This window comes from Lichenostomus cassidix, chromosome Z (assembly GCF_008360975.1).
Source record: "Lichenostomus cassidix isolate B80296 chromosome Z, HeHo_3.0, whole genome shotgun sequence".
Classification (NCBI taxonomy): domain Eukaryota; kingdom Metazoa; phylum Chordata; class Aves; order Passeriformes; family Meliphagidae; genus Lichenostomus; species Lichenostomus cassidix.
This window is the reverse complement of record NC_139511.1, coordinates 25,944,324-25,971,546: the sequence shown is the minus strand read 5'-3', so window position 1 is coordinate 25,971,546 and position 27,223 is coordinate 25,944,324. Positions and strand designations below refer to the sequence as shown.

General features: G+C 38.2%; 1 protein-coding gene across 1 annotated transcript; it reads left to right on the top strand.

Annotated features, from left to right (window-relative positions):
* The first annotated feature begins 220 nt into the window (after positions 1 to 220).
* Positions 221 to 27,223, top strand: LINGO2 (leucine rich repeat and Ig domain containing 2). Its single transcript, XM_085042195.1, has 2 exons — positions 221 to 305; positions 12,762 to 27,223. Exon 2 carries the CDS (start codon positions 12,798 to 12,800, stop codon positions 14,616 to 14,618), a length of 1,821 nt encoding a protein of 606 aa, XP_084898321.1. The 5' UTR covers positions 221 to 305; positions 12,762 to 12,797; the 3' UTR covers positions 14,619 to 27,223.

Genomic DNA, 27,223 nt, shown 5'->3' with positions numbered 1-27,223 from the left:
AAAGAAAATCTCATTTTCCATCTAACTGATATCATCCTTGTACATATACATACAAATAAACACTGCTTTTATGATTAATTTTGAATTCTAAATAATGTTAGTAATGTTTGTCATTGTAATAAGTAATAAAGCTTAAGACTGCTGTGAATTTTTAGAATTAAGTGAATTATAACTTACTGGCAAGGAGTTCAGCGAAAATTATATTATATATTTCAGAACAAAGGGACATCGTCAGCATCCTTTGCTTTGTGGATATCCTTTCACCTCCAGATTCAGAGGGCATAATATTCCCCTCAGCAAACAAGGTAAATGAATTCCTCTTTTGTTTTTCCTTAGCTACTAGAGAGATTTTTCATTTATATGGTATCTGCTCAAAAATTACTCAGATGTGCAAGATTTCTTCTGGAGGAGATGCTGGAAGATGTCTTGTGCACAGCTCCAATACTATCCGTTCTGTTCATGCATCCTCCTTTTTTGTGTAACCCTTCCTGCTCTTATAACCAATAGTGCTGAAAATATGCAGTGCTTTTGAGAAAGAATCAATTACCCTTTTTTCAGTTCCCCTATTCTTAGATTATTCCAGTTGCTCTGTGGCCTAAGTTACTTTTCAGAGCTAGAAAGGATGAGAGGAGGAAAAATCACATATAGCCTGTGTAAAGATGTATATCAATGTTGCTGTAGTATAAAACTTTATTTCACATAACACCTACAGTAGCTTTTGAGTAAGAGAATTTGAGTTGATAGTGTGAGTGCCTTCAGTCTTAAAATCCCAAATGATATGGTCTCATCTGGGTTTCTTACAGTTGTCTTTGATATTAATGAGCTTTTAATTAGGAATAGAATAGAGACATCATTATGGATAGATGTATTCATGCAGACCCAAGCATTCATTTTTTATTTTATTTCTTATTTAGGGCATCTGAAAGAGCTCTGGCAACAAAAAGCTATTCTAGCATTAATTTTATTTAGGACAAGGACAAGTATATTAGTCTTAGGGAGTATTGGTACAGATGGTATAAACAGTGTTCTCCTTTAAAGACATCTAAGAATATGTGCATTTTTGTGAGTCCTAGTATGCATGAACTGGTTGAAAATTATTCACTGAAACTGTTTATATATAGAATATTATGGACTTCATGAAATATAACTGTCATTGGGGAAGAAATAATACACTGGAAAAGGTTTTCAACAAAAGTTAAAATAATTTCAAGAGAAATAGGCTTTTAGTTTTCGTAGAGTTGCACTGTATATCTATAGAGTCAGATAAAAAATATGAGCTACATCTCCATCTTTGAACTTAGGCCTGTAGAGCTAAACCAAGAAGAAAACTTCTGTAAATATGATATGGGTGTAGATTAGGTTTGTTGTTCAACTTGGGGAGGAAAGTACAGCAATGAAGAAGAACTGCTGCAGGTGTTCCAAGAGACAGTGAGTCAGTAGATTGTAATAGGTGCAAAAGAAACTGGAAAATGCAGCATTCCCAGTACTTGCAGCTTTGCCCCAGCTCATTGCAACTCCAGTGTCTGCTGGCTGGCATCAGCCTCTGGACGTCACACATAAATCAGGACAGCTGTAGGACACAGCACCACCCACCGCAAATGTCATTTGTCAGTTTCTCAAGGAAGCAGCAGGATTACATAGACACAGACTGTTTTCCCATGAAAAAGTAAGAAAGAATGAAAAATGTTTCTGGACTAAAAAACTATACAGAGTTACCTTTGTGACCTAGCACATTATGACAGCTGAGCAAATCCAATATGGAAAGCTGTGCTTCCTAATCCCTTTATCTTGATTAACCAGGAAAATAAATGTATTTGGAATATTGTTTAAGCATTTGCTGTCTTTTGCTAGTAATTAAAAAAAATGTTTACCAAATACATACTAATTCACATGGCAGACGCTCTATCTTGTACAAAAAGTGACTTCATTAGGTCTGATAATAACTGAATGAGATGCAGTTTCTTAGGAGGTGCCTCTTACTTCTAAATAAATATATAAACACCAAGTCAAAAAAGCATTGAGGAAACCAGCCTCCATTGCCAGGGTTTGGAATGTTGCTAGTGGTACCCCAGCAAATGGGGGTACAGATTTCAAGCAAATAGGTGACTGTAAATTCTTATCTTAGCAGAATAGGTTTCATTTATAATGAGTAGTTTTTCTATGAAGCATAGAAGAGTAAGTAAATTTCTGTCTGCATCATTTGGAAGCTAGCTACAGCATTGTTGTGATACTAGGAGCTCTGAATGGACCAGACTCAGATCAAGGGGTGATTATGACTCTTATACAGCTGAAAAAAATTCTGACTACCAAATTTCATGTGCTTGGTGTCTCCCACATTCTATCTCTTTCTGTTCCTTTTTCCCTCAACACAGAGGCTTAGTTCAGCTCATGCTGACACCAGTAGATACCTGGAATAACCTTCATGGAGTATGGGTATGAATAAAGCAGAGATTAATGACTGTGTCTAGTCCACCTGCAAACATGTCAGGTCTTATTTCTGAATGTCCTACCTTGATCCATCTGCAGGTTGATATTGAGTCTAAGTATCTTTTAAGAATGCCTTTACCAAACAGGAAATCTCCAAGGCAGTTCGCTATTTTCTTCTTCTCTCAAATGCACACACTATAATCAACTCTATTTTAATTCAAAGTGCAGTAGTTTCATGCATCTGCCCCTAAGGTATCTTCCTTTTCTGAGCCACTAAGTGACTGCATTTAGAGCTGTCATGCTGTTTCTTCACACATGACCAACATCTGTTGACCAATGAGTTGAAATATATCCCTTCTTTCCTTGGTGCCACCCTCAAATGTTGGCCACAATTTTCTGCTGTGATAGCCACTGTGAATTGAAAGCCATAGTATCAACTGAGGGCCTTCTGACAAGGAATAAGAAAGGTATTTATTTCCTTTTGCTTATTTTTAATATTCTGAATATAATGCTGTAGCTTCTGCTCTGTGTCTCCAGACTTTGACTACTACTGAAGTCAAAAAGAGCAGCAGCAGATAGGTCAGCAGCTTGCTGCAAGGTTGTGCTGTGAAAGCTTTGTGTATGGTGGTATGAAAATAATCCCCAGGGAATGTAGTCCTTGCTTTGCCTGATACGGTTTCAGTGGAAGATACAAACAGAAGTGCTGCAAACGTGCTTATCAAGGTGTGGGAAAACCACACAGGATGGGTTTAATTTTTTCTTGTATTAGAATACATTTTTTTGTATTACTGTACCAGATAAATGGTATGGAAATTATTTGTTGCAGCTCTGCTAAGTGTGTCTTGTCTCCCATCACCACATGTGCTATACCCACATACTTTTGAGATTCTTCTTCTAGTACAAAAGAAAATGTACTGGTTTCAATTTCTTTAGTTTTCTCATTTAATTCAATTTCCAGCTATTTTAAAACAACTTTATACTATATCTACCTCTAGGTAAGACAGATTAATGTTATCTGTAAATGGCTTTTTTTTTCAGATGTACTTAGCTAAAAATGTTTCTTAAAAATACAGTCTTATGTATTCAGAGCCTTTTGGCTAAACATCCTTTAAATTGTGTTATGAAGTAACAAAAGCCCTTGTAGTACTAATTAAATGATCTCTTATCTTTCCTAGGCACATTCTCTGTACACACACTTTAGCCTCTGCATACCATGATTCGTCCCCATCGTCAGTGTTGCTGCCATAAAAAAAAACTGCAGGGACCCAAGTCAGTGGATTTAAGTAGTTTGAAACCCTTTACAGTGACAGCAACCACAGGATGGTGATCGGTATTAGAATTAGCTCTACCAGAACCATACCCTCTGAGGTACATTTGGGTTCACTTTTGTCCTGTTCAAACATAGAGCTGCTGCGGAAAAAGTTCTCAACTGCACATGGCACATTAATCTGTCTGCCTCTCTTAATAGGAAATAAGGTCATTGACACCTAGCTTTCATGTGTGGGCAAGATAACAAAGAAGAATTTTTAGTTTTAAGGTTATGAAAAATGAAATTATGCCAATGGGCAGAAACTTGCAAACCATTGTCAAAGTTACCAAGAGTGCCTCTGTTTACGCAAGGTGGAAGTCAGCACATTACTGACATCAGAGCTCTCTGGACTTAAATGTTCAGGTATTTGAAGGAAACATCCATATCTAACAGGTTATATCAAGAATGTTTCTTATGATGATCTAGATCCAAAGCAGATTGCCTGTGGCTTCCTAAACAGATTACTGAAGTGGAATTCAAGTATTCTTGAATGTACTAGCCCTTGAAAGTCTGCTACCAATCCAGATTTAAAATAACTTCCTTTTTTTTCCAGTTGCTTCCCATCACTGAGATCTTCACTCACTGGAGATGAGAAGTAGCTGGATGTTAAAATTAAAATTTTAGAGGAAATTCCACCCCTGTTTTTCTGCATAACAGATAATGTCCAGGCCACAGTGGTATGATCTGTTCTGTTATGCCCAGATAGTTTTAGAAGAAAGACTATTTCTTTCAAGAGGGAGATAAACTTTTAGTGTAGAGCTGTGTCGAAAAAACTTTCTACTCTTTAATCAATGCAGTTAGCCTTCTCACTGATTTAGTTTTCAGTTAATTTATTCAGACTTCATTAGTTACAGAAGGTATGAAAAGCAAATATACTGTTTAACAATTTCACATTCGCCAGTGTCCTGTTCATGGTAACAAAGCATTTTAAGGCTCACTCGCCTAGAGACACTGTGAAACATAAGGTCCACTTTGAAGAAATGAATCCTAACTCACAAGAGATTTTTAGTCTTTTCAAAATCTTTAAATTTTTGGTCTGCTGCATTCCCCAAGAGTAACAACTTTAACTCTTTCTTCATTGTCATATGATTTTCCCTCCTGTAATATGAAAACTTCATTTTTTCTTCCCCTGTGATAAGCTTTTCTCAGTATTTATAACATTAAAATCTTGCAAGAATCATCAGTGAAACAGAATGTAATGTAATTTTGCTTTGTAGCTGTTAGGATTAAAGCAACTTCATAAAAATGTGGACTCATGCATGGTTTTTGAAGTCATAAATCACTCAGAGGGCCACCATGCATAGATACTTAAAACCAGGCCTAGGGATGGAGTCTAGCTATAACAGGTGAGTGCTCTTCCCATACTAAGCAGCTCAAAAAAAATTAATTAAAAACTGCTTAGGAGCTGTACTGTTTTCAGAGATATAAGTCTGTACCTCTGTCCACTATCGCATTATCATATTTAGGTATATCAACACATCTATTTTCATGGTAATTATGTTGTTCTGGTGTTTGCCACTAAATAAATATCTCTTATTGACATCACTTTTCACCAGTAAAATAGGAATACTATTTAATAGACTTAAGTGAACTTTGCAAAAGAAATTTTGTTTAACCGAACCTTTCAAAAATCTGCTTCTGAATTCAGAAGGAATAGATGGTAGAAAAGATCTGCTATTCACAGTAGTTCTTTAATTTATTCAACTAAGACTTCTTTGTCAAAAACTGTTTCTATGCAATCATTTGCAATTTTATAAGTTAGTTAATTGTGTGGATATGATGGTAGTGTTATCCTCCCTGAATGGCTGATTTATATCATTAACCTACACAAAAAAGGTTTGAATTTTATTTTACCTCGGAGCATCTTTTACAGCCCTTCACATAATTGTTCATATAAGCTTTTCATAAACCTCTTCCCCTCCAACTTACCATCAAGGTCAGTAGAAATGTCAGTGGAAGTGCCTATAATTCTTGCAAACATTTCCACTTTCTTTTCCTGTTATTTATGCATGAAATGTCTCCTGAGAGGCAATGCTTAAGATTTATTATTTTTTCCTTCAGATTTCTTCCTGAGGTTCACTTTCTCTCTGAAAACTGCAAGAAATTGGTAAATTAATTTTAGACACACTGGGTTAGAAACAGCCATCTAAATGATGGCTTCATTTCTTTGCTTAATTTGGAGAATCTGGACTTCTAAGCCTTGTACAGATAATTTGTATAATTATATGAATTTGTCATTGTGATTTTCTTACCTTCTGTGTTTTGGCGCACATGCTTCTTTCACTTTGATTGAGACAAAATGTAAGTATTTAGGGCAAAAATTATACCCACTTGTGTAGTTTTATAACAGTTGGTAGAAAGTTTTTAATCAATCTTAAAATAATATTACTGGATAAGCTAATAAAGAATGTTGTTCTAGCTGCCATTTTTGTTTTTATTTGCAATTTCTGCATTATGTCTTTTTTAATTATCTGGGTCTCAATCTTTTTTCTGAAAACAAATGCAACTTGACTGTAGTTTCTGAGTTGATATTAGCCCATGAAGACTTACTGATTACTTAGTAGAAGAGAATGATCCTAAGAATGCAGAATAATTTAATCAAAACATTGTCTCAAATTCAATGAATTGTCAGACTAGTGGTTGTTGTTGCTGCTGCTGTTATTCAAGAATCCTTAAATCTATTTATTAGAAAGCAGATAGAAAGCTACTGAATATTTTGAAATTTATTTAAATGCTGAAATGTTTAAGAGATCAATATAGGGAGGGAGAACATAAACCCTGCATAAGCAAAGGCTTGATCAAAGAGACAGAAAAGGTAGAACACCAGAATTCATTTGAGTAATTTCGGAGATGCTTGATTTCAAGAAAAATCATTATTTTGAGAATATATAGGCAGTCTTGACTTAGTCTGTTATGGAATTTGGGCACAATAAACTAAACTTAGTTAATTTTCAGGGACAAGACCTGGTAAGGCAAAGCCTTTGCTACAAACTGGCTCTTACATTGAAAGAAGATATGGTGGGAATGTCCAAATTGCAGTCAGCTCAGAAAATGACACAGTCAGCATTTCATTCATTCTCCTAGTGGCATTGTGTCTCACCGTAAGAGCATTTCTAAATGTTTAATATTTTCATGTGTCATTTGGCTGTCCCTAAAACCATATCTGTTTGTCTTCAATCTTCTTTTTATCTCCTGGGCAAAACTTCCCACCACTGTCACCTTGGGCACAGTCCAGCAGCAAAGGTTAGTCACCCTCCCTGCCTTTACCTGGTCTAGTCCAGCACCACAGAAGAGTTCAGCAAAGACAGATCAGCTGGTCTTCCAACAGAACTGCAATAGCTACTTGAGAGATAAAGCTGTGACTAAAAAGCTTCCCAAGCTACACTGAGCTGGGCAAAATTTTGCACCACATAGGTGAAATTTTCAGTAGTTTTAGCTTCACATATTCAATACTACCTGCTCACCACATGAGCAAAGGTGTTTTGTTGTAAAAGTCTGAACAACAGTTTTGGCTTACTGCTTGCTGAAGTGAGGCAGATGATGACAGCCATGCAAAGACAGAAACATTTATACTCCTTAGTATCTGCTCCCTGCTTTAAAATATAGCAATGCTAAAATCCAGCATTCAGAGGAGAAACAATCTTATACAGGAAGAATAATTTACCATCCCTAAACACAGGCTCATAAAAATATCCATCTAAAAGAACTACTCTCCATGAAAGGAATCCACACTGGTGCAGTTCATTAAGAACTGCAGCCCGTGGGAGGGACCCCATGCTGGAGCAGGGGAAGAGGATGAGGAGTGACAGAGGAAATGTGATGAACTGACTACAGATCACATTTCCCAAAACCTTGCACTGCCATGCAGGAAAGGGAGAGAAGATATGGAGTGAAGTCGAGTCCAGGAAAAAGGGAGAGGTTGTGACAAGTGTTTTAAGATTTGATTTTGTTTCTCACTATCTTACTCTGATTTGATTGGTAATAAACTAAGCTAATTTCCCTGGGGTAAGTCTGTTCTGTCTGTGATAGTAACTGATAAGTGGTCTCTCCCTGCTTTATCTTGACGTGTGAACCTTCTGCTATGTATTTCCTATCCTGTCCAGTTCAGTAGGGTGGTGATAGAACAGCTTCAGTGGGCACCTGGTGTCCAGCCAGAGTCAACTCAGCACACATTTTTAAAACAGATACTTCACCCTGTTCTCAGGGTTATCTTGTAGCATAATAATAATCAGTACAAGTCTCAGGATTAGCTGGTAACATAATAACAACCAGTACAAGTCTGTCTTGTCATGCAACATTTAATCCTAGGACATTTATTTAATAGAGTATGTTTTTGTAAAGGGATTCTGAGAAGGTAAATTATTAAGTGACCCCAGCATGAGGCAAAATTATCATCTCTGATATGATCCACTGAGGGTTTTTTCATCTGAAAGGCTGGGAAAAGGGGAGGAAAAAGTGAGATCAAAACTACCAAGTAGAGCAACATGTGATGCTAATGCAGCTAATGACAGAAACAGATCTGACTCTCACCTTTTCTGACTAAAGCTATGATACTGGAGCACCAGATGGGACATGGAAAGGAGCATGGTCAAGTTCTGTCTAGCTGTTAGCTGTAAAGGCTTCCAAATTCATCTGAGGGAGAGGGAGAAGTGGAACAATATATAACATATGCATGATTTGGCACATTCCTATATATGATATTTAGATTTGCATTGCATTCTAAGAGAGTAGTGGGTTGCTTTAATTTTTTTTTAAGTGTAGTTTTTCAATTTAAAAGCTACAGGGCATTGTACATTCTTGTGAAGCACTCATGGGAAGATTCAAAGCAGCAGAACTATGTACAAACTGATTTGCATTTCAAAGCATTAGAGAAGTCTGTTTTGGGTGAGATCACACGGAACTATTAACTAATAACTTTAATGAGCTTTCATAATTGCATAGCTGAACTTTGAACAGGGTCCTCTTTTGAAAAAGAGTCTCAGCCAACAGTAACTTGACTCTTGACTTTGGACTTAAGGAACAGAGCCAGAGAAAGACAAAAGGAAGGTAATTAGTTTGGTTTTATTTTTTCATAAACAACTCCTTCATATATTTCATTTCCCAGAGTCTATCAAAGCATGAAAAATACCCCAGAAAGGTCAGGAAAACAATTTTACATGTTGTCATTCACATTCAAGCCTAGAAAAACTGTCAGTTTGTAATTTTTTATGTTTTTTGAATTTTCATCTAACAAGCTGTAATTTTAGAGAAGTACTCTGTAGTGCAAGGCATGATACAATCATAGGGCAGAAAGACTATACTTTTATCTTAAATTTATGTGTGTCTGTGTGTGTGTGTATACCTACCTGTATGCATACGCTTTACTTTTTTATATATACCACAATGAAGAGAAGGATGCAAAAAATTACAATGCTGCAGATGTTTAGAGGAAACGCCTATAATGGCAAAGATAAAGTATGTTGTGCTGGTTGTTTAATCAGGAATGAAAAGCATCATGTTGAACAGTGACACTAATTATTCAGCACTGTACCAGTGAAGTTGCCAATTAAGTAACAACCCACAAGTTTAAAGAAATAAGGAAAATAATTTTTCATTGCAAGACATCATCTTGCAGTGAAGAATATCTTTTAATGGCATAATTTCACTCTGATTTTTAAACAGTACCATGTTGATTAACAAATGTATAGTAATAAATAACAGTGATCACACTGACATGAAATATACTTTATGAATAAAACTGTACCCTTTTGAAATGTTCTTAGACTGAAGGTATGAGGCAGGCCCAGCTAGCAATGTTACTGGGCATGTCGTGAAAATCCAATTTAATATTCATCAAATTCAAATAGGACCACATGCAATAGACAGTCTAAGTTCACACTAAGGCTTCTCCCAAAATTCACCTCGTCCTGCACATGTTTTGATTGTTAGACCTTTTAAACGTAGCCTCAGATAAGGTTACATTTTTTGCATAACAAAGATGTAGTAATTTTTCCATAAAGCAGTTCAAAGCTAAGGATATAGATTTGGTTAGCAAAAAGAATGGTAGCATCATCTGGTTCATTGTAAATTGAAATAATAAATTTATATTTTCTTCTGACCTGTAGTTATTGATCCAGTAATCTTTGTTTTTCTGACTTGCTGTTTAATACAATTTTTTTCCGTATTGAAATGTATTCCCTCCAGCTTGTATCTCAGCCCTGAATCTTGTTTTCTATCCAGTGCATACACACACCTGTACACACCCTTATAGATAAATATATATCCGTCTTCATATCTGTTCACATACCTTTGCAAAAGACTACCGTTAATGCTTGAAGTGACTTCTTAATACTACTTTTCTTTATTCCAGCCACAGTCCAAAAATCCTTTTATCATCTTTTATACCATCCACCTTCTACTTTATACTCCTCGGAAGTTTTAGTTATCAGGTGGATCGGATAGCTGCAAAAAGCTTTTCGTATTTTTACTATCTAAACCAAACACTCCAGGGTTGCTTATTTGCCACTGAACCTGTTTACTTTGTGCTTCATACATTAGATGGCTAAGGTAGGAAATGAAATCCCTGTATGCTGCAAGTATCAGTATGAAAGCACTAACCTCACAGACTGAGCTCTGAAAGCAATGATCAGAGCACCCAGAAGCCTCTCTGATCTGCATTCATTGCAAACACCTAACTCACAGACCCCTGTAGGTTTCCAGTTTTAACTTAGTGGCTAATGAAGTGAAGTTTATCTCTGAAAATCTTTGTCACAGCTGGACATAACTAGCAATAGTTACTTGCAAGACTACAACTTAAGGGGGAAACTAAATCTCAGTAGGTTGTCCTTCTAGAATAAAGTGGAAATGTGCTTTTATAGGTAATATCATACAGAATAGTTTTCATCCCAGTCTCCAGTCTACCAGCATGCAATGTGCCTCATATTAATAGTCTCTGCATAGAAGTGTAAAAATGGAAATACAAAGCCACTCAGTCAAGAGTGAAATTCATCCACAGAGTTGTGAGAGAAATAATATGTCCGTCATTCATTTACGGTCAGTCAAAGAACACAATTTTTATGGAGCTCCAAGATAAATTCTTTTTAATTCAGTTTAGCTTTAACAATCAGAGCACAACAGGTGTTTATTTCTCAGTCCAGTTACAACAATACTAATGCTTACAATCCAAACCACACAGTTCCTGTTTAGAATTTTCAATGATACAATAATATCAATAGATCCAAATATCTGCTCTTTTTCTTGCATCTTCAATCTCCACTGTTCTGATCATCAACAATCTGAGAGTGCAACCCTTCTCTGTCAGGCAGGATGATTTGTTGAGTTATCACATTTCAAGCTGTGTACCAGTGGAGTGCGGTGTTGCTGTAGCCAGAGTTACAAAGTCCCTGGTGGGACTTTCTTCTTCATCAATCTGCTATTTATTCAGTATTATTTTAATGAGCCTCAAATATCTTATTTTTTCAAATAGCTGTCTGATTGTTCCATCAATTTAATTATACCATATCTCTTTAAATGTATTTATCCTCTGCATACAGGAGGATTTCTTTTATATTAGAATCCATGTCACAGCTCATAGGAAAAAGAACTCGATTCAAATGTAAGCTGAAAATTTCTTAAGCAGCAGCCAGATGATCCTCAAAGCCTGAACATACAGATGAGGTGGTAGATGCCTGGTCATTGGATAATTTTGTCATTATGGGTAGGACCAGATGGTCAATATTCATCTGTGCAGACCTGAGCGGCAGTTACAGGCAGAAGCTATGCAAATATTTTTACAAGTACAACTAAAACGAAGCCCAAATTAAACAATCTAGAAAAGGGCTCACAAGGCCTGGGGCCCATTAAAAGGCATATTAATACTATGAAGCCTGAATCCCAGCACTAACACTTAGCCTCATCAAGCTGGTTCTACCGTAGGAGTTAAGGCTCTCCCATAGTCCTTGCTTGCAGTTTGCCTTACTCTGAAAAGTCTCAAACACACCTTCTTTTGATGAACACTTACATCTTTCTCTGCTTCTTTGCTTGAAATGGGTTATTGTTTGTCTTCATTTAGTAGTTACTATCGAAAAAGTTCCTTGCCTTTGGTGACTAAACCTGAAAAGTCCAACCTTTGGATAAGGGTTGCTAATTTAATAGAGGTTATCTTGTGTTCTTCTATCCTCATTTTTAACCTGAAGGCAGGAATGAATAAATCACTTACCAACTGTGATTTCCATGAAATCTGTGGTGCTTCTTTGGACATTGCGCTTCTCAAACATAGACAGCTCATCTTATCTTGTTTTTGTCTTCCTAAAGCTAGTTTACATGTCTTGGAAGTACAAAGATGTATTCTGTAAACCCTTCTCAGGTCTTGAGCTCTAAAAAGCCACACAAAATACCTCTGTGCACTAGAAGCAAAGAATCAATTTGTCTTATTACAAATTCTAATCAGAGGTGCACCAGTTCTTCCTTCCTCATTGGAGCCATTGTGTATGTGTGTGTGTGAACAAGCTTCATCTATTTATAGCTGTAATATATGCAATAAATGTTAAAAGGAATTTTTCGTTGTTAAGGAGCTCCTTTTCTTGATTATAATACATCATTAAGGCTTTCCTTAAAACACTAATGGGAATAAAAAGGCAAAAGCTTAGTTTCATATCACCTTGCAGAAACCCAATGTTGTAAACTGATCACAAATGTTATTAGCCCTTTTTGCAGAGTGTATGGTGTTTATCTCTGGGTTAATTATAACACTGTCTTGAGAAAACCTACTGAGAGAGAGAAAAGACTGAAACCTAACCTCCTTTACCATTTGAAGTAGGAAAAGCTGTTTTGTCTCCTCTGACACCTGGAAGAAAACACTGGATAAACAAATCCTTTGACTAGCCCTATGACATTGAAGCAAAATCTGCTTTTTTCTTGGTCTTGCCAGTCATAGTGGGGTTTATTATTTTGTTTGATATGAAAACACATGTGTTTTCTTTGAAATGGTACTGTTCTCCTTTTTCTGCAGACTTAACTTCTCCCCTTTCCCATCCTCACCCCACAGGCCCGTGACGGAGGGTCAGCCCAGATCACTGGAGTCATGCGTCACACAGCTCTATCATGCTGGCAGCCGTTCCTGGGTCTGGCTGTGCTGCTTGTCTTCACAAGCCCCACCGTGGGCTGCCCGGCCCGCTGTGAATGCTCGGCGCAGAACAAGTCTGTCAGCTGCCACCGAAGACGCCTCATGTCCATCCCAGAAGGCATTCCCATTGAGACTAAAATCTTGGACCTCAGCAAGAACCGACTGAAAAGCGTTAACCCTGAGGAATTCACATCCTACCCGTTGCTGGAGGAGATTGACCTCAGCGACAACATTGTCTCCAATGTGGAGCCTGGAGCCTTTAACAATCTTTTCAACTTGCGCTCCTTGCGGCTGAAAGGAAACCGTCTGAAGCTGGTCCCCCTTGGGGTGTTCACTGGGTTGTCAAATTTAACAAAGCTTGATATAAGTGAAAACAAGATTGTCATTTTGCTGGACTACATGTTTCAAGATCTGCATAACCTAAAATCCCTGGAGGTTGGGGACAATGATTTGGTGTATATATCACACAGGGCCTTCAGTGGGCTGCTTAGCCTGGAGCAGCTCACCCTGGAGAGATGCAACCTCACAGCCGTACCAACAGAAGCTCTTTCTCACCTCCACAACCTCATCAGTCTGCATTTGAAACAGCTCAACATTAACGCTTTGCCGGCATACGCCTTTAAAAGACTCTTTCGCCTGAAAGACCTACAGATAGAGGCCTGGCCCCTCCTGGACATGCTGCCTGCCAACAGTCTGTACGGCCTCAACCTTACTTCTCTCTCCATCACAAACACTAACCTGTCTGCCGTTCCTTACTCTGCTTTCAAACATCTGGTTTACCTGACGCATCTCAACCTCTCTTACAACCCCATCAGCACCATCGAAGCAGGCATGCTGTCAGATTTAGTGCGCCTGCAGGAGCTCCACATGGTGGGGGCACAGCTGCGCACCATTGAACCACATGCTTTCCAAGGGCTCCGATTCTTACGTGTGCTTAACGTGTCCCAAAACCTGCTAGAAACCCTAGAAGAGAATGTATTCCATTCCTCCAAAAGCCTTGAGGTCCTCTGCATTAACAACAACCCTCTGGCCTGTGACTGCCGTCTCCTTTGGATTTTGCAGCGGCAGCCCACCTTGCAGTTTGGCGGCGAGCCACCGATGTGTGCTGGCCCAGACAGCGTAAGAGAGAGGTCTTTCAGAGACTTTCACAGCACAGCCCTCTCCTTTTACTTCACCTGCAAGAAGCCCAAGATACAAGACAAGAAGCTGCAGTATCTGGTAGTGGAGGAAGGGCAGACCGTGCAGTTGATGTGCAATGCTGACGGGGACCCACAGCCTACCATCTCCTGGGTTACCCCACGCCGGAGGCTGATCACAGCTAAATCGAATGGTAGAGCCACGGTGCTGGGAGATGGCACCCTGGAGATCCGATTTGCCCAAGACCAGGACACTGGGATCTATGTCTGCATTGCAAGTAACGCAGCTGGGAATGACACCTATTCGGCCTCCCTGACGGTAAAGGGGTTTACTTCAGACCGTTTCCTCTACGCCAACAGGACCCCTATGTACATGACAGACTCCAACGACACAAGTTCTAATGGAACTAATGCAAACAGCTACTCTCTGGACCTTAAGACAATATTGGTGTCCACAGCTATGGGCTGTTTCACATTCCTTGGAGTGGTTTTATTTTGTTTCCTTCTTCTTTTTGTGTGGAGCCGAGGGAAAGGCAAACACAAAACCAGCATTGACCTTGAATATGTCCCTCGCAAAAACAATGGTGCTGTGGTTGAAGGGGAGGTTTCTGGACCACGAAGGTTCAATATGAAAATGATTTGATGGTATTCTGCTAGCAGTGCTTTTTCTGTGGCATTAAAACCAATTAAAACAGCCTGGCATGTGGAATCGCTAGGCAGAAGCAGCTTAATGCAGCTGTCAGTGTATCAAAAGGTTATATGAAAATGGAAAGACTATTTGTGGTTATACAACAGAGCCTCCAGACCTTGAGGCAGATGTGTCAGGGCCTTTCATAGAACTGGGAAATTGTACTAACTGTTTGCATTGCAAATATTGGCATTCTGGGGATATCAGCAATGAACCACTGGCTCATGCTCATGGACAATTGTTCAACATTTTCTACTGCTACAAAAGGAAAAAGGAAAAAAAAAAAACCTACAGTGTAGGATTTACATACTTAAAGAAAAAGACACATTTGTCTAAACCACACTCTACAGTGAAATTTGTATCCACATATCTCATTTGGTAAAACTTTGCATCCTCCCTTCTAGTTGGTTCAACACCACAAAAAAATTGGTAGTTTTTTGGCTTTTTTTTTAAATCTACATCTATACTGTGTACATTTTGAAGCAATACAAATGAGAGGTTGTGCTTTTAGATATCCACCAATACTGACCCAAGTGTGATGTCACCCATCTTTTAACTACCATCCAACCCAAATTAGATTCTTGTAGTTACCAATTAGAAATAACATAAGATATTTTTCTCCTCACGTAGAAGGCCAGAGTTGAATAGTTGAGAGCAAAATGGCTCAACTCTGTCGATCTACTCTTCATATAAATATAAGGCATGTGCCTAGTTTTGATACAGAATGGAATATTTTTTATATCTGTGATATCACACTGGACCAGTTTACTGTACCATAGCCCTGGTTCTCACACAGGGAAGGCAACCCACTAGTCAATGCTGGCATGGAGGAGTTGAGTTCTACCCCGAAGAGAGAGAATCTGTTTTGTTAGCCCTGATTTTAATTTCAAAGCTACTGTTAAAATGTTAATGTGTACTGGGCCAAATAAAGAGCATAATACATTCTGAAGACTCCTTGGGAAATCTGGTCATCTTACTATTTATACAAGTGAATAAAAAGCATACACTCTGCTACTAGGAATGAACTCTTCTCCAATGCCAAGTAAACTACAGTTGTTCATGCATAATATGGGGATTTATAATACTAAAAAATGTTTAAAACATGATAGCCTCAAAAGGCTAACATACTGCCAGATATTATGAACCTCTAGCCACTGTCATTCTCATCTTGTATATTTGTAGATAACACAGAGACGCAAAGCTAATTTCCAAGAACAGATTACTTAGCTATTCTTGATGCCATTTTAATAATAATGTGGTTATGTTTCTTTCAGGGGCAGTATCTTAGAACAAGAGGGGCAAGTTTTTCCAGATTTTAGGAATCTTTTTTAATGGAGAGAAGAAAGAAGTGGAGAATTAGTTCAGTACAAGTAACCTTTTGTTTGTTTGTTTTATACCTCCAAAGAAATCCACAAACGACTGAAAACTAAATTTTTATTCTTTATCAATAATACCACGGTTTTCATTTTTAAGTTCTCAGCAATTGCAAGATACAAAGTTGTTCAGCCACCTCTCAATTTTCCAGCAATTATGAGCCATGGGCATGTCGTACGTGGTTGATAGCAAATACCATTTGTAAATGATTGGCATAACCTGGATTAAGGATGACAATGACTATATACGTGTTTAACCAAGATGATTATGAAAATATTGTAAAACAGAATATTCAGATTAATGTGATTTAAGAGCCTGTGTTCTATCTTAGCATTAGATTTCAGCACTTTGAAACCAAAGTCAGGCTGACCTATAATGGAATGCAGATGCTTCTAAAGGTAGTACCCACATTCTTTGGCAGAGATTTTCAAAGCAGGATAAAAATCTCCCACTCCTATCAAAAAAAATGTGCCAAAAGTTGTAAAATCCAGCTGTGCTCCCCAGATGTACCCATAACTTAGCTGCAGGACCCAAAGCTGGACAGTTTTGAGAATCTCTTTTTTTAGCAGTTAATCTTTGGTTGCATCATTGATTAATTTTGGGTAGCCAAACTGAGGAGGTTGCAAGGGTTATTAGAATTTTCTTCACTTAAGTTGGCTTTAAGTTTAGAGTTATTTTTTCTTGCTTCCTTTTTTTTTTTTTTTAGTGCTCTGAACTAGATAGTTGGAGATTTATGGACATGCTTGATAAGAATACTCTTTGTTCTATGACATTTGTAGAACATTAATATAATGGAACAACCCCTGATTAAATTGTAACACCAGGGAAATTATTTTTGTTGATATAATAACCACTGCACTGAAGTCCAAAACTCTACTGTACCTTAATGTGGGCAGTTAAAGAAACAAATGGGGATAAAACAAAATGTTTCTGAACTGTCCCTTGAAGACATTTGCATGTGCCTTTCCCTTGTAATTGTCATTTTTTCAACAAGTAATCTACAGTTGCCCCTGCAGTCATTTCATGTTAAATGTTAAAATCAATGTTAGAAGCAAAAATTCTCCTAAGTTCTAGACATTTGCAGCTGATTTCCTCATATTAAATGACACAATAAAAAAAAAATCCCAAAAAACAACTCCCCAGAAAAAACGTACATTTAAGATTACTTATGAGTTGCTGTATTCCCCTATTCCCTTAGAATGACTCTAAGAAGTGATTGCATTGTTAGTGCACTGCAAGGATTTGTGAGCAGAAATGTGCTTAGTTATCTGTGTGAAATGTGTGCTGGTGATGGAAATCACTGCTTGCTGCTGCTGAGCACCACCTTGCAGAGCTGTCAGCGTTCTGTGTATCGCCTTGAGTTCAGTCAGTATTCGGTTTTTCAGAATCAGTGTTTGTTCCCTGCCTCTAGCAATGTTCTACTTTTTGCAGCCTACTTATTTCAGCATGGACTTGACAAGGCATATGGCACCTCTTAACAGAAGTGAGGACAGCAAGACCCAGAGACACTTTTTGTCTTGCTCCACACAGCCTTTTCATGTATTTGTGGGACACATAAAAACTGTGGCTTTTTGGGGTGAATAAGGAATACAGTGTCAAGGTCAGACCTAGACAAGCACCTTTTCGGCAATTCTTTTAAGAACAGTGGCTGAATGCCTACCCTGCCTCTTAAAGGAGACGTTTCTACTTCTCTTCTAGAGATCGAGGAGACACACTACAATTTATTTTACTGCAGGGGAGAAAAAGGACTGGGATGTGAGGAGGCATCTGACCCACATGGCTCCCCTATCATATATGAAACAGGTGGATAGTGCATATCTGGCACTAAAAGAGGAATCAAAGGTTTTAACCTACCTCTGACTTATATACCGGCTGGTTCCCATGCTGACACTAGCCTGAATTTACCTGGCAGTCAGTGCAACAAAACTCTGAGCAGCAGCAATTGTTCTGCAGAAAAGGAGAAACCTGAAAATGTCAGAACCAGCAAAGCAGCTCGAGAAAACAGGTACCAAAATATCCTTGTCGATGACTCCTATAAGAGCAATGCCTGAGTCTCCTGCAAACATGTTTTAAAGTAAACTTGCACAGATCAGGATGAAGATCAGAATAGATGAATGTAGAAGAATTTAGAGAATCACAGTGAATCACAGAATCATTTAGGCTGGAAAAGACCTTCAAGATCACAGAATCCAGCCTTTGACTGATCACCACCTTGACAACTAGACCATAACACTAAGTACCACACCCAGTCATTTGCTGAACACCTGCACAGGTAATGACTCCACCACCTCCCTGGGGAGTCCATTCTGATGCTTAACCACCCTTTCAGTGAAATCAAATTCTTCCTGATATCCAACTTGAACCTCCCCTGGTGCAGCCTGGGGCTGTGACCTCTCCTCCTGTCACTGGCTGCCCAGGAGATGAGGCCAACCCTCATGTGGCTACAGCCTCCTTTCAGGGAGTTGTAGAGAGTTATAAGGTTCCCCTGAGACTCCTTTTCTCCAGACTAAAAACCCTCAGCTCCCTCAGCTGCTCCTCCGAGGACTTACTCTATAAATCCTCCACCCATTCTGTTACCATACTAGGCATGCTCCAGCACCATAGCGTATTTCCTGGCTTGAGGGACTGAGAACTGGACACAGGAGATGAGGTGTGACCTCATCAGTACCAAGTACAGGGGAACAATCATTGCCCTGGTCCTCCTGGCCACATTATTGCTGATACAGGCCAGGAAGCCATTGGTCTTCTTGGCCACCTGAGCACACACAGGCTCATGGTCAGTTGCTGTCGAGCAGCACTCCCTGGTCCTTTTCTGCTGGGCCACTTTCCAGCTGCTCTGCCCCCACCCTGTGTAGGGTTGCTGTGACCCAAGGGCAAGACTCAGCAGTTGGCCTTACTGAACCTCACACCTTTGGCCTTGGCCCATGATCCAGCCTGTCCAGATCCCTCTGCAGAGCCTTCCTGCCCTCCAGCAAATCAACACTCCCACCCAACTTGGTGTCACCTGTAAACTGACTGAGAGGGCACTGCAGGTGATTGATAAAGATATTAAACTGCTTTGGGCCCAATCCTGAGCCCTGGGAACACCACTAGTGACCAGACACCAACTGGTTGCAGCACCATTCACCACTCTCTGGGCCTGGCCATCCAGACAGTTTCTAACCCAGCCATTTTTCCAACCAAGTTAAATTTTCCATAAGTGAGTTTAAGAGAACACTGAAGCAATGTGTACAGAAAAGAGTTTTTTCAGTGATTTAAGGATGGATAAAGACCAAGCAGCACCCCACCTCAGTTTTATTTTTAAGTTTTAAGCTGCTTCTTTTTTTTTGCTGTTTTGGTTTTGGGGTTTCGGGTTGGTTTTTTTTTTTTTTGGTTGGTTTTGTTTTGTTTTGTTTTGTTTTGTTTTGTTTTGTTTTTTGTTGGGTTTTTTTTTTCCTTCTTTCTTCTTAACTTTACCACTTTCTTTTCAGAAAGGCTTTGTCCACAAAAATGTAACTTCAGTTAGATTCAGACTGGGAGGTTGCTTTTACCCTCCGTACCCACCTCACTATCCATTCACACGTGCTTCCAGTGCCAGCAGGGGTAACAGCTCCAGATAGAGCTGAACAAGAGACTCCAAGGCCCCTGGAGAGCTGCTGATGTCACTGGATATATTTTAACTAAGCTTTCTTTAAGTTGACTTCACTGTCACACTGCCATTCAAAGTTTCCTTTATTTACATGAATGGTAGCTATCTTTTCTTTTTTTGTTTATTTAATGTTGATATTGCATCACATATGAAAATGAAAATTATAACACCATGAAGAAAATTAAGGAATATTACACATTACATCTTCAGCATAACAAATTGTAATTTAGGCAGATGAGACACTGTAAGAACTCAGTCTTAATATGTAATGGAAAGTCTTATCTAAACCTTATAACAGAAAAAAAGCTGGTGAGCAGACAACTGAGGCATGTAGGCCATGTTGCAACTGAATCACTTCAAAGATGTGAAACAGACTTTGCTACATCATGCCTGGATATCTGTTTTTGACATAAGACTTCTTCAGAAAAACTTTCAGGATGCGTGAATTCCAGAAATCTGCATTTAACACATGAAAACACAGTCTTGGCTGGAAATCCAGTAGAGCAAGCAGCTTCTGGCTGCCCAAGGACCACAACAGCTTCCAGCAAAGGCAGACAAGAAACTGTAGTTATGCAGTTATTTTGGCTCATCCACTACTGCATCCTGTGAAAATATAGTCCATTACCCAGTAATAAAATGCAAAATCCTTACCCATTTTTCCTCAAAGAAGGCAACATTTGTATGATAAGCTGCAGTCTGTTCCACCTCCATTCATAGCAGTGAAACATCCAGCAAGAAATGAGGAAGAGCAAGCCTACTCTGACAAGTTTGCTAATTATTTTTTTTCGATTGAGGGGTCCTAGCCTACCTGGGGCTGGCATGATGACTCCTTTGTCCATTCCCATCCTCTCAGTGCTTGACATGGAGCAGCAGGGGAAAAAGATATGGTCAAGTTGTCCCTCCTCACTGAACTGTAACTCTGATCTTCTTAGATAAAATAAACAGCACAGCAGTATTGTCTTAGAAATCTCAGACTGCTGCAGTTGCATGGTTTTGCCATAAGACAACAAGCGGGAAAACACTGGATACACGCTGTCTGACCTTCTTTCAGCATCCTATGTGATTGATTGCTTTTGTGCTAAAGAGAATCAGGAAAGAAGAACTAAAAAGCTCTCAGCCGTAATTTAAAACTTAATTGTGTCTGAAGGAGTTTAAGGAACATCTTTGGAAAAGTCCAAGGGCCTGATTGCTGGAGAATGTCTCAAGAAATGAATGAGATTTTTCAAGTTAGCCAAGCGATTTGGATGCCCTGCTCCTATTATCTGTAATAAGAATTAAAAAGTCAATTTTCCTTGGCAGCTTAGAAGAATCACAGTTAGTTCAGTGACACATGCTCTTTTGTCTGTCTCCCAGTTCTGCTCAATTCCCTTCTCAGTTTCAAATTACTGTGATGCCAAAGGAAGATATCTGGATTTGGTTAAATTTTACTGAATGTTCACATGGCTTTTGGAATCTAGATCTCAAATCAGGCTCTTAAACCTTCTTCATGCCAAAACTAAAAATAGAAAAAGAAGAAGCTTGAGTAAACCTCCTCCTGCAAATGAAATAAACCAACTTCTGTGAGAGTCTTGCCACTGAGATAGCTACATGCTAAAAGCAATCTGCAGTTTTTTGGGATTGGAGCTTTTTATTTTGTTTTGCTTTGTTTTCTTTTTCTTTTTAACTAGAAGCAGGTGGTTGGGTATAAGGCCAGCTGGAAATAAAAATCTGTACTTATAGCATCAGCAGAAGGAGGGAAGAGCTGGCATAGTCAAGAAAATGCTCTATATTATTTCAACTTAATTGAAGATTCTTTATCTTCCATATTAAAATAGGTTATAGAAAAGTACAAAAGAACAGACTTTTGCCTCATAATTTATTTGTATTTATTCAACTGTACCAAAATTGTCATGAAGCAGAAGTGTTGAAGTAAGAGGCTGAAAACAGATTTGCTACTGTAGTCAGGCAATATAAATCAGAAGAAATCCTCTTGACACCATTCTGTTACTCCTGGTTACACTAGAAATTTGATAAATGAATCTAGGTTTTTTGCTTTCCACTAAGCCGGCTATAGTGGAAAATAAGCAGAACTTATGTTTTAATTCTTTCTCATCTTGTGGCTTACCTTTTATTCTGGATTGCTTTAATATTTACACTGCTAACTGAGCTGCAGAAGATGAAAATATACACTCTGGGAAGAAAAGGGAAAAACACAAATGGAAGTCTGTAACTTTAAAGAAGTCTGCCTATTTCTACTCATGGCATTTGCAAGTCAACATCACCTCTTCACATTTAAGCCAAAAACAATGGCTTTAAAGCATTGTGCATAAGCCGCTGCGTAGGTATCTATGAAGATGGTTGTCAACTTGTACACACATTAGTAATTTTGATATTTTAGAAAACAAAATATTGATTCTTAATGATTCATTTATGCCATTTTGATATTAAAAGCAAACACTTTGGCTTCATTACACTGGGCACTGTATAAGTAGGAAGTAAATTATAACACTGATCTGTTGAGCTTACAGCCATATAGTAGGAAGTTGGCTTTTGAGCAAGTACACACGATGATAAGTCTCTCATTGTTTGTGGAGGGAATGCCATAGTGCAGATATATTAAAATATCATCACACTTACTGAAATCTGTTTGCAAGCACATGTAGTTCATATGTACATGTTTGTGTGTGGAAAAAAAATGGTTATATTTGTTTTGTTCCTTTCTTACTTCAAGTATTAAATGTATATTGTTTTTAAAAAGTGACAAGGTTAACATGAAAAAATTGTGCTGTAATTTATTTTACTATATATGACCATGAGTATGGATGGGAAATGAAACAGCCTTGCTGTCATGATCAATGAAGCACGTGACAATTCAGGTTTGTCCATAAGTTTGCTTCATGTTTGAGCAAAATATGCTAATATAATGGAAAAAAAAAAAAAGAAAAAAAAAAGCTTTGTTTGTCAAGACAGTTGTCCTGAATGTCATTTTAAAAGTTACTTTAGGGCTTATGTCATGATGTGTGTCATACTCATCCACAATGAAACCCAAATAAATAATTCCATGGAGTGGCAAAATTTACTTGAACAAGTGAAGAAAATTTACATTGTTTCCCCAATCATAGCTGATTACTTTTTTCCCCAAGGTGTAGTGTAGGAAATTAAGACAAGAAAAATACAATTTTCTTAACACCAGACCCAAGGTCCATAGTGCCAAGTCATCAGAAGAAGTTAAATTCTCAGGCCCACCCCTCTGGAACTGAGGATCTAAACCACTACAGTGAGAAAGAGAAGACTTTAGCAGGTATTTTTCTTCTGCTCACTCTCCTCCTTCATCGCATGAAGCCCTCAAACACAGAGGAAAAACCTAGGTCTCATTCAGATGTGTTTTGGGATTTATTGTCCATATAAAGTATCAGTTAGCCTGTTCCCTCACTTTCACTTGTGCAACGTGTTCAGGTAATTGATGGGGATACCAATCAGGCAAATGCTGGAAAGAAAAAAAAGCATGCCACTTAACAGCACCATGGAGAGAGCAGGAGAAAGATAGATTTCACCAGCTGTGTCACTTGGAAGGCAACCAATACTGAAAATCTGCATCTGAAACATGGTTACTGAGGAAGTCACCAGTATTCAAACACCTCTGTAACTACAAAAAATTAAGTGGTGGAAAGTAGATTCCGCTGAGCTTGAAACCACTTTCTGCCCCCTGAGACTTGCCATAATCTACCAAATCTGCATCAGAGATCAGCTTTGGAGAAGGACATAGGCTGTCATCTAAACTATTGCTACTCCCATTTTTCCATAGCTAGATACTTTTACCAACAGCAAATTTTTTTATGGTTTCTGGAATAATCTGAATTAAGATGTATCACCCAGGTACCCATTATACTCTAAACTAAGGTCCTGTTTGCTAGAAGGGAAAACAGTTGTTATTGCTACCTCAGGAAAAGAAAAGCAGCTTGAAATCCTGATAGATTGCTCAGAGCAGAGACAAATGGGGGCTGATTCTGAGCTTTCCTACGCCTCCTGAAATCTGTCTTATCCTCCTGCATTTGCATTTGACACCTCCAAAAGATTTTGACTGACTTGCACCACTGTACCCTCTTCTGGAGCAGAATATCAAACACAGATGCAAATTGTCCGCTAAAATTTACTATTGATTTTATTATAATGATCTGCTTTATAAATTATCTTTTTAATTCAATTGACAGTCTAATGAACTGCAATACTGCCTTCAGTATGACATGAAAAAAGAGCTATTTCACCTACCACTGCATGGAATACAGAGGTTTTTATCCTCAAAAGATTCCTCCACCGTAAGATTACACTATATCAAGAGGTAGAACCTGTTACTATATCATGAGATCTATTGAACAATTTCCAGTTCTTACAGCAGAAGAAGCTACTGGTTTTCTCCATGATAACCAGGCAGAGAAAAACACCACAACATCACGCAATCACTGATATTTCATTAATTTTTTTTAACTGTAAAATTTATTAATAACTCTTAACAGACAAACATACTTAAGATTTTTAAGAATATTGAAAATTTTCTACAGCACAGTCACTTTCAAAAGTTTTTAAGAATATTTATACTTTTGCAGATCCAGTAGAGAGGATTTGCCACACAGTTTGTAGCCCTGTATTGGACACTACAGACACCTTTAAGTGAACCTTGACATCCAAAGTTTACTTTTAAAAATGCCTGGGTTTAATATTTTTGCATTTTTAAAAGCTGATGGGAAATTGAACATCCCACTACCTACCCAGTAAACTCAATTCACGGAGACTGAGTTATTCTCACATTGGGGAATGTTCACAGTGAATTTTCTGCATGATAAAACCTTCCTACATGCAGCTGGAGATGACATACTATAAAAAAAGGGCTTTGTTCATCTCTGGTACTATCTGGAAGTGGGGTAGAGGCTGATAATTCATGCTGGAGAAGCACAAATAAAGTGTGAAAGTGATGGATTAAGAAACTCAGAGTTATTGCAAAGGAGCTGGCCTTTCCATATACAGGCCCAGTATCAGACTGGGAGATTAGGTCTAAATTCCTTCTTTCTTAGATACAGGAAATTCCTCATAGAAAGCCTTATTTTGCCTCTGTTCTTGGAAGGATAAATTTCAACCTTAGTAATCAATGGGAAATGAAATACAGTAAGAAGTCAGTAAAATGCAGGACTGGATAATAAAGATCAATAGATATTAAAAATTACCTAAAAGATTATGTCACACTGTTACTTAGCACATTGTCTAAGTAATTCTGAAATTATTTCAGTTTGCAGGATCTGATTTATTAATGAATAGCTAGGGGATTCACTCAGCTAGTTAAAGCTGTAATCACCAGCTGGAATGTCTTATTTACCTCATCAGTCCCTAAGTGGAAGTTATATTTTTCTGAGCTATTTTCCAATAACTTTCCTATTTATATTAACTTAAAAGCACAAGTGATGGAGAGCACATTTATTTTATTATAGGAAGACAATGATAATAAAGTTAATCTATTACTTTTTCTAAGAGAGCTCTTTGCTGTATGTACAAAGATTAATAGATTACATCCTTACCTAAATTATTGCTATCACAAAAACCAAACATCTCACCTTAAGAATCTACCGACCTTTTATGCATCTGTGCAGTGCACTAGTTCTAATGCACTGCAAATAGCATTTTGCTTGCACACAGAACAGGCATGCCATGCAAAGAGGTTAGAGGCAATGCAGCCTCCCGAGTTACACAAACATTTGCATTTTAATGGGCCTTATTGAATTTTTCCTTGGCTTTTATGGGTTTGGCAGGCTGTCACATTTTGTTAAAGGATATCAGATTATCCTTGCCTGGCTTGGAGAAAGCATAGCTGTCAGTTAGAAACACAAACAGAAGTCTGCAACTCATGATTTCCTAGCTGTAATCAGGACCCCTGGGCCTCTAACTCTCTGGAGAGTACAATAATATTTACCTTTCAAAAGGAAGATTCTGCCATTTCCCTAAGAGTTATAAAGCCAAGGAGCTACAGCTCATCCATACCTGAATGAGAAATTATAATTTTGATGGAGGTTAGTATCAAACAAAGAAAACCTTTTGTCAAGAAATGCAAGCCCTGCTGCGCAAAGTGCTCCAGATGAGCACTCCTCTTGGCAATGTGGTGGCAGCAGTGGTCTGCCCTGTGGTCAGCATTTCCAACAGTTCTAAATTAAGGGATCTTGCAGAGCAGTGGCAATATATAAAAGAAAATTGTCATGGAACAGGCACACCAACTAGACTCTGTCTTTTATGCAGTTCAGTGGTATATTGCATGAAAGGACCTCTTAATGCCTCACTTAATTAGTGGCTTTGCAATGCTTGAAAAACATGATTATCTCCTACGGCATCTATGAAGATTTCTGTCTTTGCCTTTGATTATAGAGGAGAAACGCTGAAATGAATGCAAACCACACATCAGTTGTCAAGAGGCACACCAAGCACTCAGACTATTACTACTACAAAAACATTTCTGCTTGGTCCTTATACAAGACCATCACAACTAGGTCTCATTACTTCTCCACTCTGTAATTCAAGTTTCTTGAAAGAAAGCTAGTATTTCCACAGGTTCCCCAACTCTTTAATAAATAAAGTAACAAGCATACACTTTTCAAATTACTGTTGCCAGTTTTTATCAAAGGGAATTTGTCCTGACACAACTCTATTTGCCACAACATTGAGTTGTGGCCAACCTCATCTTCATCTTTTAATCAAGATTGTTTTGCTTATACATGAGCCAAACACTTGGAACTGCCCCATTCCCAGCTTCTGCTTTAGAACTGAAGCCAGAAGATTTTGCTGTGAATGTCAGTGAAGCATTTAATAATTAATGAATGGTTACTGCCTTGCATCCAGCAGCCACTGGTAACTATTTCTGAGGTTTGGGCCTATCTGGCATGATTAAAAGTAACAACCACTCCTTGGGAACAAGATTAACCAGTACCTCCATTTTATCTTTCAAGACCTCCATCAACTTAAGACACTGGAAGGTGTGTGCCCAAGCCATTTAGAATTGAAGGAAGTACTTGCTGGATGTGCCTGCCATCTTAGAGAACTGCATACAAAAAGCATGGGAGAAATCAATTTAACCCTTTAAGGGTTGAATTACTGAAGCAGAAACCTAAACCACTACAAACAAAAGTGTAAAACAGAAACAAAATAAAAGAAAGAAAAAAAAAACAAACGAATAAATTTGCTCTGGTGGGTTTTATGCTGTAAGAATGAAAATTCAGAAAGATGAGTAAGAGGTGTACTCGTTGATGAGAAAATTATTTTCTCAGTGTGATAAAATGCTCCCTCCAGATCCTGTATCAACACAAGGATTCTCCTCTCTCCTTGTTCAAAAAGGAGATCTACAAAACACCTCATTTTAGTACAAATACTTTCTTAAAATGCATTCTGTTATGCTCAAAACATCAACCCTTCCTGGATTTTCAACAGCTGTTGTAATTGTTTTTCATAGAAATCGATTTTAATTGTAACACTGTTCTGCTACAGCCCTATTGTCTGTGTCCTTCTGAATTGTCAATTACTTAAATGAAGAAATAAAGGCTTGAAA

Coding starts and splice junctions, on each gene's coding strand:
- LINGO2 (XM_085042195.1), top strand. CDS start 12,798: ATGCGTCACACAGCTCTATCATGCTGGCAGCCGTTCCTGGGTCTGGCT.